This window comes from Otolemur garnettii, unplaced genomic scaffold, assembly GCF_000181295.1.
Source record: "Otolemur garnettii isolate 467f Iridium unplaced genomic scaffold, OtoGar3 scaffold00028, whole genome shotgun sequence".
NCBI lineage: Eukaryota > Metazoa > Chordata > Mammalia > Primates > Galagidae > Otolemur > Otolemur garnettii.
Window position 1 is genome coordinate 19,539,677 of NW_003852423.1, and position 15,118 is coordinate 19,554,794.

A 15,118-nucleotide genomic window follows, 5' to 3' on the forward strand; every position below is an offset into this window, starting at 1 on the left:
TGTGTCCTGAGGCCACTGTCAGTTTCTAGTTCTTATTCCGCTTTCTTTTGTTTCTTTTATCACAGGCGTGTTTCTCTGTCTCTTTCAAAACCTGGAGAAGATGCTTCCAGAGACACATTTTAAGAAAATGTAGAAATGGAAAGTTGTCCTGCAAAGTTTGAGATTATGCATTTACCCTCACCTCCAAGTTAAAAATCATTGCAGAGAAACACTTTAATGGATAAGCAGGAATGTTTGTTCTCCCATTTTTTTTAGTTTTTATACAAGTTTTGATTTATGTGATGTTTTGGGTATAAGGTCTAATATGTTGGCTTCACTTGTGGGAGCTTTTCTGAGGTTTAAGTGACATAATTTGTCTTCCACATATCATAATATTTCTCAGCATTGCTCCTGACAAAGTTGTCTTAGAGTAAGGAAGGTACTCGTTTTTAATGTAATACAATGTTATGTAACATGTAACAGTATTATATTAATACCTAGTATGTGGGGCTAGTTTATGCTTTTGTTTGTGGTATGTTGCTATCTTTTATTCTTTTGTTGTGACAGATTCTTTGTCATATGCTGGTATTTTGCTAGCTTTATTTAATGATAAGCTAGCTTTCCTTTTTAATGTTCTGGATCAGTATCTAGGATTTTATTTATCTTTTATTTGAAATTGTGAAATGCCTATAAAACTATGTGACTCCTGTCCTTTTATTAGGTAATTCTTGTTGAACTTTTTCAGTTTTCTTTTTGGGGATAATTTGTTTTATTCAGGCTAGCTACTACTTTCAATGTAATTTATGTATTTCCAGAGTATTTATTTTCTTCATGGTTTTCAGATATAATTACCATGTTTCTACGAAAATAAGACACTGTCTTATGTTTATCTTTTCTCAAGAAGACACACTAGGGCTTGTTTCAGGGAATGTCTCTGTTCTGAAATGTCACTAGGTCTTATTATCGGGATAGGGCTTATATTTAACAAATGCATAGAAATCCTGCCAGGACTTATTTTTTGGGTAGGTCTTATTTTCGGGGAAACATGGTAGTATAAAGTATTACTTTAAAAGTTGCCTTTTCTAAATGGAGGTACTGTATTCTTTTGTTTATATTCCCCTCCCCAACTTAGATTTATATCTGCCCCTTTAAAGGACTAATTATTGAGTTTCTTTACATATTTTAAATTTGTTTATAGAAATATTCATCCATGTACAAAAGTAGACTTTAGTATAATGAACCACATTCTGTCTACCCCAGCTTGCAATCATTCTCATCATTCTCCTTTTGAATTTACTAATTGACTTATTTTTTAAATAATTCGTTTTTTTATGGTTTTTGCCTAGGTAGTTGTAGCTTTCCTTATGTTATTTAAGTGCCTAATTATTTTTTTCTCAATATAAAAAGTACTTAAAGTATGTTAAATAAATGAATTGGATAATAAGCCCAAATTTGATAGCTTTTGAATGTGTTCACTTTTATTTTTGTATTATTATTATTATTTTTTGAGACTAAGTCTCACTGTGTCACCCTTGGTAGAATGCTGTGGTGTCACAGCTCACAGCAACCTCAAACTCTTGGGCTTAACTGTTTATCTTGCCTCAGCCTCCCGAGTAGCGGGACTACAGGTACCTGCCACATTGCCCGGCTATTTTTTTGTTCAGTTGTCATTGTTTAGCAGGTCCGGGCCAGGTTTGAACCCACTTGCCTTGGTGTATGTGGCCAGTGCCCTAGCCACTGAGCTATGGCACCAAACTACTTTCATTACTTTATAAGGGTTGATAGGTTTACTTTTTAAATATTTGTATCTCAGTAGTTATTTTAGGAAATATTATCTTGTAAATTTCTATTTTATGCACTTCTTGTTCACTATACAGTTCGACAAGATTTATTGAATTAGATACTTTTTGATGGTCTAGCTTTATGATGAATTTTATATTTATGACTTATTTCCTCAAAACACCATATAGTCTGTGACTGTAGGTTAAAAATCATCTCTTTCTTAAGAAACTTAATTATAATATTCAAGTAATCTATCAAGTACAAGTACGTAAGAAAAGTAAACTATTAAAGTCTCCTGTTATGATTATAATCTGTCATTTACTTAGCATTTGCCTTTTCTTAGTTTTTAAAGAGTCACATATTTTATATCTCTGTTCTCAGCCATACTTGCTGAGTTAAAAGGATATGTGTCTGAATTTTCAGAGCTTACTTATGCCTCGTAAATTTTTGTTTTGTTCACTCATTAAAAACTTGTAGCTGGACTATGTACCTCCCCTGACTTTTGTTGTGTATGAATTGCTAATCATATCAAAATACTTGCAAGTCAGATTTAGAATAAATGAATGTTGCATTACCATTGCAAAGTCAGGTTCAGTGATACAGCTTTGCTTTGATTTGAGCCAGTTTTCTGTTGTCCACTTAATAATTCTAGTTAAGGAAAATTATTGATGATTATGTGTAAGTTCATAAAGAGAAATTGGAGAAATACTGGAGTGATGATATAGGCCAGTGGTTCTCAACTTTCACAGGGGTCGCCTGAATACATCCTGCAGAACAGATATTTACATTACAATTCATAAAAGTAGCAAAATTACAGTTATGAAGTAGCAATGAAAATAATTTTATGGTTGGGGATCACCACAACATGAGGAACTATATTAAAGAGTCGCAGTATTAAGAAGGTTGAGAACCACTGATACAGGCTGTCCATATTCTCTTTTGGAATTGCCACTTGCATATTGTATACAAAACGTGTTAATATTTTTTTGTAGCTAACCATCACTTAGATTGGGTTTAAATAATATCCTAGAAGTTCCCAAGGAGCAATTTTATAATTGATTATGCCCCTGAAAGTTATCAGGACATATCTAGACATCCTCCTCCCAAAAAGCTTCATTAGAATTTGAATCCAGCCCTTCTTACTGACTAAGCACATGGTTTGTCCGCAGCTGTTTATAGCGCCCAGCTGAGGGTGGCTTTGCCTCACCTTATAGGCTGTATCTTCACTGCACACCTTAACTGCCATGCCGACTGAATGTTCATTTTAACCTGACCAGACTGTTGTTTCCCTACGCAGAATATCACATTTTAATGAGAAGCATGGAATTCTAAGGTTGTGGGAGACATGCAGGAAGTTATTAAATTAGCCTCAAAAATATTACTCACAGTAATAACCTGCCCAGTAAGCTAAAATCCAACAGTCACAGTGCAGGGGGCAGTACAAAGATGGATTTTCATCAGATCTAGGATGCACCCCATGGTGGGTGCAAACCTGAGCCAAAACTTCAGTTCCTTTTGTTTCAGCGCAGAATTGACAGCTTCCCAGATAGTAAAGAGCAGCTGTCATGGGGCAGTAGCCAGCACTGCTGACGTTTACAACAAGTCCCACAGGCTCTCCAAACCTTCGTAGGAGGTGAAGAGAGGGACTCTGGGCACCTCCTGGGGGTACCCAAACCAAGTCTCTCAACCCAGCCACCCAGCCTTCTTTGCACTACTGACTGCAACCAAGACACTGTCTGTTTTCCTGGAAGAGTATGGGAACAGCATACCTTAGAAATATTTAATTTAGAAAGGTGTTAGTCATCTTATCCAAAGGCCTACAGAGCAGAGTTGGCTTACAGACATGTTCTGCAGTCTTGGACAGTGTTTCTAAGGATTCTGTATTAATTGCTAATATAATAATGAATTTTTCAAGATTTCCACCTTCTCCTGAAAAGTCAAAAGATACAGAATCACCAGGCCTGCTTTCAAGATTTGCCCATATCACCAGGTCTACAATGGGGGATACTTTTGTAACAATTAAAATAATACTGCCCTCAGAAAGTTAAACTATAAAATGAACATATAATGAATCAGTCCTTAAAGACTCAGATGGCTCACAGGCCAAGGAATAAGAACAAGCCAACAGAACACATGTTCAGGACTAATGTGGAGGGGAGGGGTGCTCTGCCCATCAAAAGAGGGATAGGTCAGTCAGGAGCCCAGGGAAGGGAGTGTCACAGCAAATGGTGGTTGTAGCCATCCTAGCAGACCCCACGAGGGGCACCTTGACTGCAAATCATTGAACTAGACTGTTACTGAGACTTTGCTTATTTGATGACACTGAGGAAGTCAGTTAAATGACCATGACTCTGTTACCTAATCTCACCTAGATCAGTGGGAAGAAAGGAGAGAGCTGCACAGAGTAGTGGGACAAATGCCAGGGACCCTAACAAAATGACATGTGAATATAGTCCCTCCTGTGATAGTAAGTACAAAATAAGAAAAATGTGGAAAGGGCGAAAGGAGACTGGAAAATACAATCTCATCAGCCAGAGATAATCATTGCTAATCTGATAATATTTCATAGATACATTTTTATAAGAATTTGGTTGAGATCTATCTTACAGAGTTGTGCATATGTATTGTATTTTACATTAGATTTTTTATTTATTGTTATAACCTATGAATTTTTCTAAGTCATAATAGGTGCTTTATGAGCATTTATTTTAATGACCATACCAGGATTTATCTGATTATTCCCCTATTGTTAAATATTTAGGCTTTCTAATTGAGACTAGTATAGACATATTATAATAAAGTCTTTTTAATAGTTTAACACATAAATTACTCTCTGTACCAATAAATTATCAATTGAGTGAGCACAGCCATGTTACCACTATTGAGAGTAGTAAACTGATAGAACTTTATCAAGTCCCCTGATGCCCTCTAATCACTATTCGCTTCCTCTTTCTTGAAGATAATCACTAACCTCTGATGCCATAGAGTAGTTTTTGCCTTGAAGGTCTGTAATTAATTTTCATTAGATTTCAGATCTAGAGTTATAAAATCAAGAGATATGAACATGTTAGTGGAGGGATGTCCAACCTGCAACCCACAGGCCACATGTAGCCCAGAAGGGCTATGAATGCAGCCTAACACAAAATCGTAAACATACTGAAAACATTATGAGGTTTTCTAGTGATGTTTTTAATGGAACTTGATTGTGTAGTTCTCAGGCATGAACTTTGTAGGGGACAGCATCATGTCACAGTGTCATGTACACTAAACACACAGACGCTCTTGCTATCTGTGTGCGTGTGTAGCTTCAGTTTACTCGGTGTGTGGCTCCAGTGTTACCTTCCAAGCATGGATGGTCAAATTGACACCTGCACATTTTACATGTGCTCATGGTAACTTGGCAAGGAAGTGATTATCAATACTATTTGAACCTACCATTGCAAATTAGGTGTTTAATGTTATTTAGAAGTCAGATAAGCTTCTTACTTTATTATTACGGGTACTTCTCCACCTCGGTGATGTTTCACTCATCGCCCATAGTACTTTGCACTTGGCCTTCTGTCTAGCCCTCCATCAGCAGCCTAGATGTGAAAGGGCCCAAAGTTTGCTGTTTTCCTGTCAATTAATTTTCATAATAAAAGTAAATATATTTCCTTATCTATTTTTTCTTTTTAGTTCTAGCATAGCTTCTACATCTCAAAAGGAAACAGAAAAAATTTCAAATGTAGGAAGATTTTCCAAAAAGAAGAATTTCAAATGTAGGAAGATTGTTCAGTAAAAAGTAGACAGATGACTACATTTTTGTCTAGGCAAATAATAAGGCTACTCTGCTTAATTTGTAGGGAATTCGTGCAAGTTTTTGAAGACTGTAAATTGAAAAAGCCTTATATGCAAAAACATGCTGCTAAATGCAGTGCGGATGCAGGATTGTGTCATAAGTACAAAATAGTGGAACTGAAAAAAAATCTGCTTACACCAAAATTTTTTTCTTAAATTACAACTCAAATGAAATCCATTATAAAAGCTAGTTATGTAGTAGCATGTATAATGGTAAAAGAATCAAAACCATTTACTGATGGTGAGTATATTATGCAATGTATGGAAAGCATGGCAGATAAAATTTGCCCTGGCTATTTCTACCATGAATCTGTCTCACCCGAATATAGCCAGGTGAATTGAAGAAATTGGAAAATCTATCAAAAGGAGTTTGGAGAATAAAGCTGCTAATTTTAAATTTTATTCTATGGTAATGGATGACAGCACTGATGCAACAAATGCAGCTCAGTTTGCCGTTTTTCTTAGAGGTATTGATAGCATGCCTAATGTCACTGAAGAAATGGCTTCTTTCATACCATTAAAAGGTACAACCAAAGAGCCTTATATGAAGCAGTACAAAATATGTTAAAGCCGTTTTCTTTGTCCATTGTTAACATATCTGATATAGTTACTGATAGTGGCCCGCCAATGGGGGGTAAAAGAGGGACTTGTAAAGTTAGTAAAGGACAATGCAGTTGCTGTCCAAAGGTCATGTCTGATGAAGTATTATTATTGCCTAGTACATCAAGAATGTTTATGCAGAAATGCTTTAAAAATGGATAACGTCATGCAGATCATCATCAAGGCTAAATTTCATAAGGGCCAAAAGATTGACTCATTGCCAATTCCAGGAATTCCTTTAAAGTGTTAATGCTGACCTGGTGATTATCTTTTTTTTTTTTTTTTTTATTGAATCATAGCTATGTACATTGATGCAGTCATGGGGTACAGTGTGCTGGTTCTATATACAATCTGAAATATTTTCATCAAACTGGTTAACATAGCCTTCACATGTACCCTTGTAAGATGAACCATAGGTGTGGTCCCACCAATCACCCTCCCGCCACCCATTTTCCCCCCTCCCCTCCTCTCCCTCTCCCCTTTCCCCATATTCTTGGGTTATAAATTAGCTTCATAGTAGGGCTGAGTACATTGGATACTTTTTCTTCCATTCTTGAGATACTTTGCTAAGAAGAATATTTTCCAGTTCCATCCATATAAACATGAAGGAGGTAAAGACTCCATCCTTTTTAGGGCTGCATAATATTCCATGGTGTACATATACCACAATTTATCAATCCATTTGTGGGTCGATGGGCACTTGGGCTTCTTCCATGACCTAGCAATTATGAATTGGGCTATAAACATTCTGGCACAAATATCTTTGTTGTAGTGTGATTCTTGGTCTTCTGGATATATACCTAATAGAGGAATTGTAGGATCAAATGGCAGATCTATTTTTAGTTCTCTAAGTGTTCTCCATTTATTTTTCAGAAGCAAAGTGACTAACTTGAGGCCAAATGTTGAAAAGATTTTATGATTTGTAACATGTTACCAAGTCATTTATGGTATCAAAAACCAACTTTGTGCCAGAATTTGATGGTGAAAACTGGATTACAGATTTAGCATTTTTAGTAGATTTAACTGCTCATTTAGTGACTTAAACATGTGTCTTCAAAGTGAAAACCAATGTATCAATACAATGTTTCAAACCATAACAGGGTTGTAAATGAAATTGAAATGGCAAGCTCAAATTAAGGCAGCAACTTGACACATTTCAACACCTTGGCTAAACACAGTTCTGTGAACAGGGAAAAATATGCAGACTTTCTCTTCATTTGGTATAAGAATTTTATAACAGATTTAAAGATTTCTGGAAAATAATATTTTGATGCATGCATTTATGACTTATGACTGTTTATGCTACTTCTTTTTTCAGTTATGTTACTTGCCAATTTTCTTTCTTTTTTTTTTTTTTTTTTTTTTTTTTGGCTAGGGCCAGGTTTGAACCCACCACCTTCAGTATATGGGACCAGCACCTTACTCCATTGAGCCACAGGCGCTGCTCATTACCTGCCAATTTTCAAATGGAATGTATAGAGCTGCAAACTGACATTCAATGTAAAGAAAAATTTGATCGTGTCTCTTTATTCATGTCATTGCTTTTTGACACCACCTACGTTTGTTAGCAACCATTTTCAAGAAGAACCATTTCAGATCAAGAGTAAAATTAGAACCAAATTATCTGATGAGCACCTTGAGAAATCACTGAGAATTGCAACTACTTCCACTGAACCAGATAATGGTTTCTTAGTTTCTCAAATACAATGTCAGATATCCCACTAGTTTTATGTTGCCCACTTTTATTTTACTTTTATAATTAAAAATATAAAAAAAAACCAAAGACGTTTTATTCCTTGGATATGCACATTTTTTATATTAGTGATTGTAAACTTGGAACCTGCTTAATGATTTTAGAAGACTCTCTGAATGGGCCACTACATAAATAGGGACTATTATTAGGAGGACTTTTTGCTTATCTCTGGTGGTACATACCACCAAAATTATACAAGACAGACTTTTTTTTTTGGACATCAGCTTTCCTTTTTAGTGTTTGTATGTTTAATGTGTGGCTCAAGACAGTTTTTCTTTAATTGTGGCCCAGAGAAGCCAAAAGGTTGGACATCTGTTTTATATCTATTTCATATAATCAAATTGCTTTAAAAATATCACTGCCTTTACCACCACAATGTATAAAAGTATAGAAGGGACTTTTGTACCTGAGTTTGGAAAGGGAGAAAAATCAGGGTCAAATATGAAGTGATGGAGTCCTAAGCAGTGAATTGGAGTAAATAGGACCATATTGCTTTAAAGAAACCTCTGTGTCCAAGTTCTGTTTTACCTCTTTGAAAATGCTCTTTTCTATCTGGCCGTTGCCAGTCATTGTGGCAGGAAGAAAGGAGAGCCTGGTGAACAACACACTGCTTCTTTGCATTTCTGGATGCACGCGACGCACAAACTTCTGCCCATGTCAGATACCCACATTTATGGCCAAAGAAAGGACTTGAGTTAAATAGAGCAAGGAATATATAATTATATAGGGAGGGAAACTAGGGTATTTGGCAAGCAGTCAGATCATCCAGCGCACTTTTTATTTAATGCCCCATACACAAGGATGTCATATTACTCATCTTTTAATTTTAAATTACTCATCTTGTAATTTTATTAAAATATTTCCTGGCTTTAGGAGACCTTTCTTTGTAGGGCTTTAACTTCTATAATTATCAGTCTAGTGGTTGCATTGTGGTGATTGTTTATGCTACTTCTTTTTCAAGAAGGGGCCTGGAAACACTGTCTGTTAGGAGTATGGGGAAATGGTAAATTCAGTTTATTAGGTGCTTTTGGTGAAAACCAGTTCCTTCTTATGAGACAAATGGTTATAGTTTACATGTTCTGCTTATATGTTCTGGGAAAGCATTCAGTAAATAGTTTCCTAGTCCCTATATGATGACACTTAATTAACTGTGGAGGTTTTCTGCCTGGCACAGCAAAAGAAGAGGCATGGCCCATACACCAAGAACCCGGCTCCGCTCAGGAACACCTTTTAGTTGTGGTTAAGATTCTCTTTTCAGCCTTTCCTATTACAGTCTTCTTTATTGCCACTGCTTTCTATAACAATTGTTCTGTAGTATTAATTGAAAACATTAAATGTTGCTTCCCACTTTCTCTTTACATCTTCATTAAGCCCTAAATCAGTCAAGACACTCTGTTGCTCAATTAGAGAAATGACGTATGTCACAAGTGGGTGAGGGTAGCAGAGTCGTCTTCAGGGATCTTAGATTTAACATGGTGTCTCTCTTTTATCTCCCAAAGGTCTCTTCTCTCTAGGGATGGTGAAGTTGGAAAAAAGGTTCCTTTAACCCTCCTCCAGGATGAGCCACCTGCCAGAAGACATGGAGAATGCTCTTACCGGGAGCCAGAGCTCCCATGCTTCTTTACGCAACGTCCATTCCATCAACCCCACACAACTCATGGCCAGGATTGAGTCCTACGAAGGAAGGGAAAAGAAAGGCATATCTGATGTCAGGAGGACTTTCTGTTTGTTTGTCACCTTTGACCTCTTATTTGTAACATTACTGTGGATAATAGAGTTAAATGTAAGTTGGATTTTTTTCATGACTTTATAAAAAATGTTTCTAGAAACAAAAACAGTTTTCTTATGTTTCTCATCATTTCTGTTTAATTTGGTGATATTCATGTTTTTCTAAATGAGATACCATTGCTCTTCCCCAGCTGATTTGGACTTCTCTTGTTCTGTAATGTTATTATTTAAGCCAAACCTGATAAAGTAAAAACTGATAATTTTCTGGGATTTTAAAATTTTAATTCCTGGTATTTTGCTTTATAACAAGAGTTAACAAACTGTAGGCTGTTTTAACAAATAAAGTTTTATTGGAACATAGCCATCCCCATCTCTTTACATATTATTTATGGCTACCTTCTATGTTGAGTAGTTGAGTTCAGTAGTTGTGACAGAGACCCCCTGGCCCCTTTGCTTTTAGCAAAAATATTTATTCCCTAGTTCTTTTTAGAAAAAGTTTGATGATTCTTTTTCTAAAAAATGCCCATTGCTTCTGGAATATGTTTTAAATGTTTCATCTACTACTCTAATTTTTTTTTTTTTTGTCAAGACAGAGTTCTACCCTATGCCCTGAGCAGAGTGCAGTGGCATTTTAGCTCACTGCAACCTCAGACTCAGGCTGTGGGCATCCTCCAAAGCCGCTAGAATTATGCTCAGATAAGCCTCGAACTCCTGAGCTCAAGCAGTCCTCCCACCTCAGCCTCCCACAGTGCTGGGATTACAGGCGTGAGCTCAAATTTTGCGTGTGTTTATTCTTTTTTTTTCAAAGATTACTTATTCATAATTTATCGAAACAATTATCCTAAAGGCATTTTAAGGTTTGTGCATTATTATGTATTACCAAAAAATTGTCTTAACCAGTGTTATCCAATGAAAGCATAATGCAAAATTTCAAATATGTCATTTTAAATTCTCTAGTTACCACATTAATAAAAGTAAAATAAACAGGTAAAATTCATTTTAATAATACACAGGGTGGACATAAAAGTTTTTGTGCAATTTAAAACAGGTTAACTTAGTAAATTGCACATGAACTCTATGGACATCCTGGTTTGTGTGTGTATTTGTGTATTTATGTATTTATTCATTTATTTTTAGGGAAGAATGATCTCACTTTGTTTTTATTGAGGAGTAGAACAAGGCATTGAGGAGAAGCCTTTCCATTAATAATCTTTTCTATTGACTGTTTCATTAACATAATAAAACTCGTAGAATAGGCAGCAATGACCATTGTCCAGAGCCTTAATTTTGGACTAGGTTTGAGTTCTGATTCTACCATATTTAAATGTTTTATCTCATTTAACCCTCATAAAAACTTTGTAAGGTATGGTGACCCTCAATTTAGACTTGAGAGAGTGAATCTTTGAAAAGTTAATTGACTTTTCTAAGATCACACATTGAATGGTGGAGTTATTTATTCAGTATCAAGAAATGATTCTAGAGAAATAAGGATACATATTTTATATTTGTTGTTTTTTGAGTGTCAGTCTAACTATGTTAATAATTAGGGATCACATAACTCTTTTTTTAATTTGATTTTTTTTATTAGATTTTTTTTATTGTAACTGGGTACAATGTAATGATTTTGATATACAATGCCTAACTCAAACTGATTAACATAACCATCACCTGACTTATTTTTTATGGTAAGACATTTATAATTTACTCTTAGTTGTTTTGAAATGTACCCTTGCAACACTCTGGTATTTTATTAAATCTAGTCTATCTGTTTTCTCCCTAAGTCTTGGATCTGATTGTTTACATTCCTCACCAACAAATACAACAAATGGGTGATCTCTTCCCAGAAGGCTTTCCTCACAGGAAAAAGTTGTCCTTTTTTTTCTTAGCACTTCATTTATTTCTAGGAAGTGTTTGCTAAGATGTAGGTAGTAATAATTATTAGCTATTATTTATTACTAGACACAATTCTAGGTGCTTTATAAGAACTTAATAAAATATAGGAAGTACAAAAAGATGTTGAGATTCTTGTTTTAAAATGATTTGAAGTTTGCCTTTTAACAATAAAAGTCAGCTTCTTAATCTAACTTTTGATCCATATTCTGATTAATAACAGCAATTTCAATTCTTGACTCTAGTCTGTTAATAATTTAGGTAATTGAATCTCTTTTAATTTCATCATAAATCCACATAGAGGAGGAAAACTCATTGTGAAAGCAGACACTTATATTAGAAAATGATTCATCCTATAATCACAGTGATATGCAACATGAATGTACTGTTAAGTTTCTGTTTACAGATTTTCTGTTACATTAGCACTGTAGGAATGCCTTACTTTTGTTTAAAATCAAACATACCAGTGACATGTCCTAGGAATTTAGAGTGACTCTTTATTATTTATTCTGTATATGCACGTTAAAGAAATTATTTAATTAATGTATATTTTAAAGGAGTCATGTGTTTTTAAAACTGACAGCTATATAATGAGAAGTGAATAAGAAATTTATCTCCTAACAGGAACCATAGCAGGAATTTTCAGAGCACACACTTAAAAATTATTTTAATGTCAGTACAAGGTCAAGGTATCATGGTCTGACCACTAATCTCACTCTGTGGCTTTAAGTAAAGGAAGTCATGGGGTAGAGCTTTGGCGAGGTTTGTGGCTCATAGAACTCACTTCCTTCATTTCTTACTCCTTCTGGGAACTGGAAATGAAGTGGACTGCCCCCGTTCTTGTTTTCAGAAGGGATCTGTTTACATCTGTCTGTAACATAAATTAAAAATCATCAGGCCTACCCATTTAGAAATGTGTTTTTATCCTCACTTTTTCACTGACTGTACCACTTTCCTTAGTTGTAAAATTGGAAGACCTGGTAAGGGTATATGATCTTTAAGATTAAAGTATATCCTGACTTTCTTGTACTTCTTTTCAATGTCCAGTTTCTAGTTCTATTTCTTTTGCACTATTGATCCTGACCTGAGTGTCTCACTATACACTGTACCGTTCATTTCCTTGTTTTGACTCTTCGTAAATTTCTAATCATTCTAATTCATTGTTTTTCCTACCTTTCTATAAATTTATTGATTGTTAATGTATCAGAGCACAGTTCTGAATCAGGTGTCACATGCTCCACAAAACCATACAGGATTTAAAGTTTCACTGATGAGACATGGTACATATCTTTCACTGCCTTATAATGTTAGTCTTTTAAAAAAGAAGAAATACAATGTCATAAAGTGTGCTTAGGCCATTTGAAGAGAAGAGGAAGCCAGCTGTTTTCTGCAATTGTAACAGTAACCAAAGAACTTTGCCTTCATGTATGACTTTACATTATCAGTCCCTCTTGCTCCAGGGAGCTTGCTGGCCCATCTGTCACTCTGTTCTTTAAACTGTGATAATCAAGGATAACAGAAAGTAAGAAGAGGGAAAACAGTGGGTTGGAACTGTTGGAGGGAGTGAGCAGAGGAGATGCACTGTGAATTTGATTTGGAGGGATGGGTGGCTCTTGGGCTGGGAGGATGATCTCCCCAATACGGGAACATTGTTGAGAGGGTTTAGAGATCAAGGTGAGTGGCAGTACTGCAATAGGAGGCACACGGGCACTCCTGGTTATGCGAGGGCTTTGTAGGCGCATGTGTGTTTGGAGGAGACATTGACAGAGGCTGAGAAAAGACTAATGTGGCTAGAAAGTAGGGTTCCTGTAGGAAGTGGAATTGCATTAGTAGGCTGGTGCTTGATTATCAGGGTTATTAAATATAGAAGTATTTGGACTTACTGCAATGGTGAGCTATTACAGGTTCTGGAGCAGATAGGAAAACGTGATTTTGAGATTGTCCAGAAGTTCATGACTTACATAGTCTACATCATGGCCTCCCTTACATACCCAGCTTGGTGTCTGACTTAACATGTTCCCCCAACACACAGGTACACACTCCCCTACACACTCCCCTACACAGCCACTTTCCCCCCTCTCCTTCAGCAAACAGACACTTAGTCCAGAAAGGACTCAATGTAGGGGCTCAATGTACTTGTATTCATCTTTTGTTTTTGGTGTATATATTGAATATTATAATTTTAATACAGTGCTTTCCTTTTTTTTTTTTTTTTTTTTTTTTTTGATACAGAGTCTCGCTTTGTCACTCATGGTATAGTGCCGTGGCATCACAGCTCACAGCAACCTCAAACTCTTGGGCTTAAGTGATTCCCTTGCCTCAGCCTCCCGAGTAGCTGGGACTACAGGCACCCACCACAACACCTGGCTATTGTTTTTTGTTGTTGTTGTCGTCATTGTTTGGCAGGCCTGGCTGGGTTTGAATATACCAGCCCCGGTGTATGTGGCTGGCGCCCTAACCACTGAGCCTCAGGCACTGAGCCAGTGTTTCCCTTTCTTAAAACGTGTATACCTTTTTTTTGGCACCCTCCGTATATTAGAAATATGACCACTTCTCTTCATTTCTGCTGTTAGCAGCTCAACCAAGCCTCCACACTGCATTCCTGGCTGTTATGCCTGGTCCATTCTTGCCCTGTGATCCATTCTTCTCCATAGTAGCAGAGTAACCTATAAAGACGTAAGTTAGATTTTGTGACCTGAGCGATGTTTCAAGGGAAGAAATATAAGACTCGTTGATAGGCTGATTTTATCATCCCAGCATCCAAAGGTGACTCTGAGGTTTCTAAAGATGAAACCTAGAAGGAGCAGTGCCAGAAAGATCCATGACTGGGAAGAGATTTTGTGTGAAACTAAATATAATTATTTAAAGACATCTTGGGCTAGCGACAGAAGTTTTGAAATAAGGATTCAGAGCACAAATTAGGGCTAGAACTATAAATCTTAGATATCTATTTAAAGGCAACACAAAATTGAGGTCTTTCAAAGTATACAGATAACCAGAGAAACTTTTTCTAGAGCTATTTATTGTAAAACTGTATGGGCAGCTTTGATTCCTGTTCTCTCAGGAATGGAGGCCGAAGGTCTCTGTGTGATAGAACCCCTGTTTACCGCTTGAAATAATCATTCTTTTAATATTAAGGATCTTGGTAAGTTAGTCTGGAGAGACACAGTGACGAGACTAGATGATTGATGGGCTTTTAATAATTGCTTCTTTTGCTCCTCTGTTTTCAGTTATTTATAAAGGTTTACAGCCAAGTAGGTCTCTAGCCAATCTGTGCTGATTACACAAAAATTCGGACCTCTTCAGGGAGTTTTAAGGTACAAAATAATGTTTATGATAGGCTTTTATTCACAGAGCAAAGACAAACACATGAAAAGATATCTAAGCCAAGAACACCTTTTCGTTGTGGCAATTTGATTCTAATTTGAACCCCTCACGGATACTTCTTACTAATTTTGTTTCCCCCTTATCCAGGTCTCTGGTTAACTAATAGCCTTTTCTATTATCCTTTTTCAGAACTTCTGCATTTGTTCATGAGAATATGCTCCA

At 36.1% G+C, this 15,118-nt stretch overlaps 1 protein-coding gene across 2 annotated transcripts in view; it reads left to right on the forward strand.

Moving 5' to 3' along the window:
- STARD3NL (STARD3 N-terminal like) overlaps positions 1-15,118 on the forward strand; it is a 46,487-nt gene that overhangs the window by 17,012 nt on the left and 14,357 nt on the right. For both annotated transcript variants that reach the window (XM_003788594.1, XM_012804396.2), the window contains exon 2: positions 9,451-9,734. In XM_003788594.1, the coding sequence (XP_003788642.1) occupies positions 9,510-9,734 (225 nt within the window). In that variant the 5' untranslated portion in view covers positions 9,451-9,509. The remainder of the gene's footprint in view (positions 1-9,450; positions 9,735-15,118) is intronic.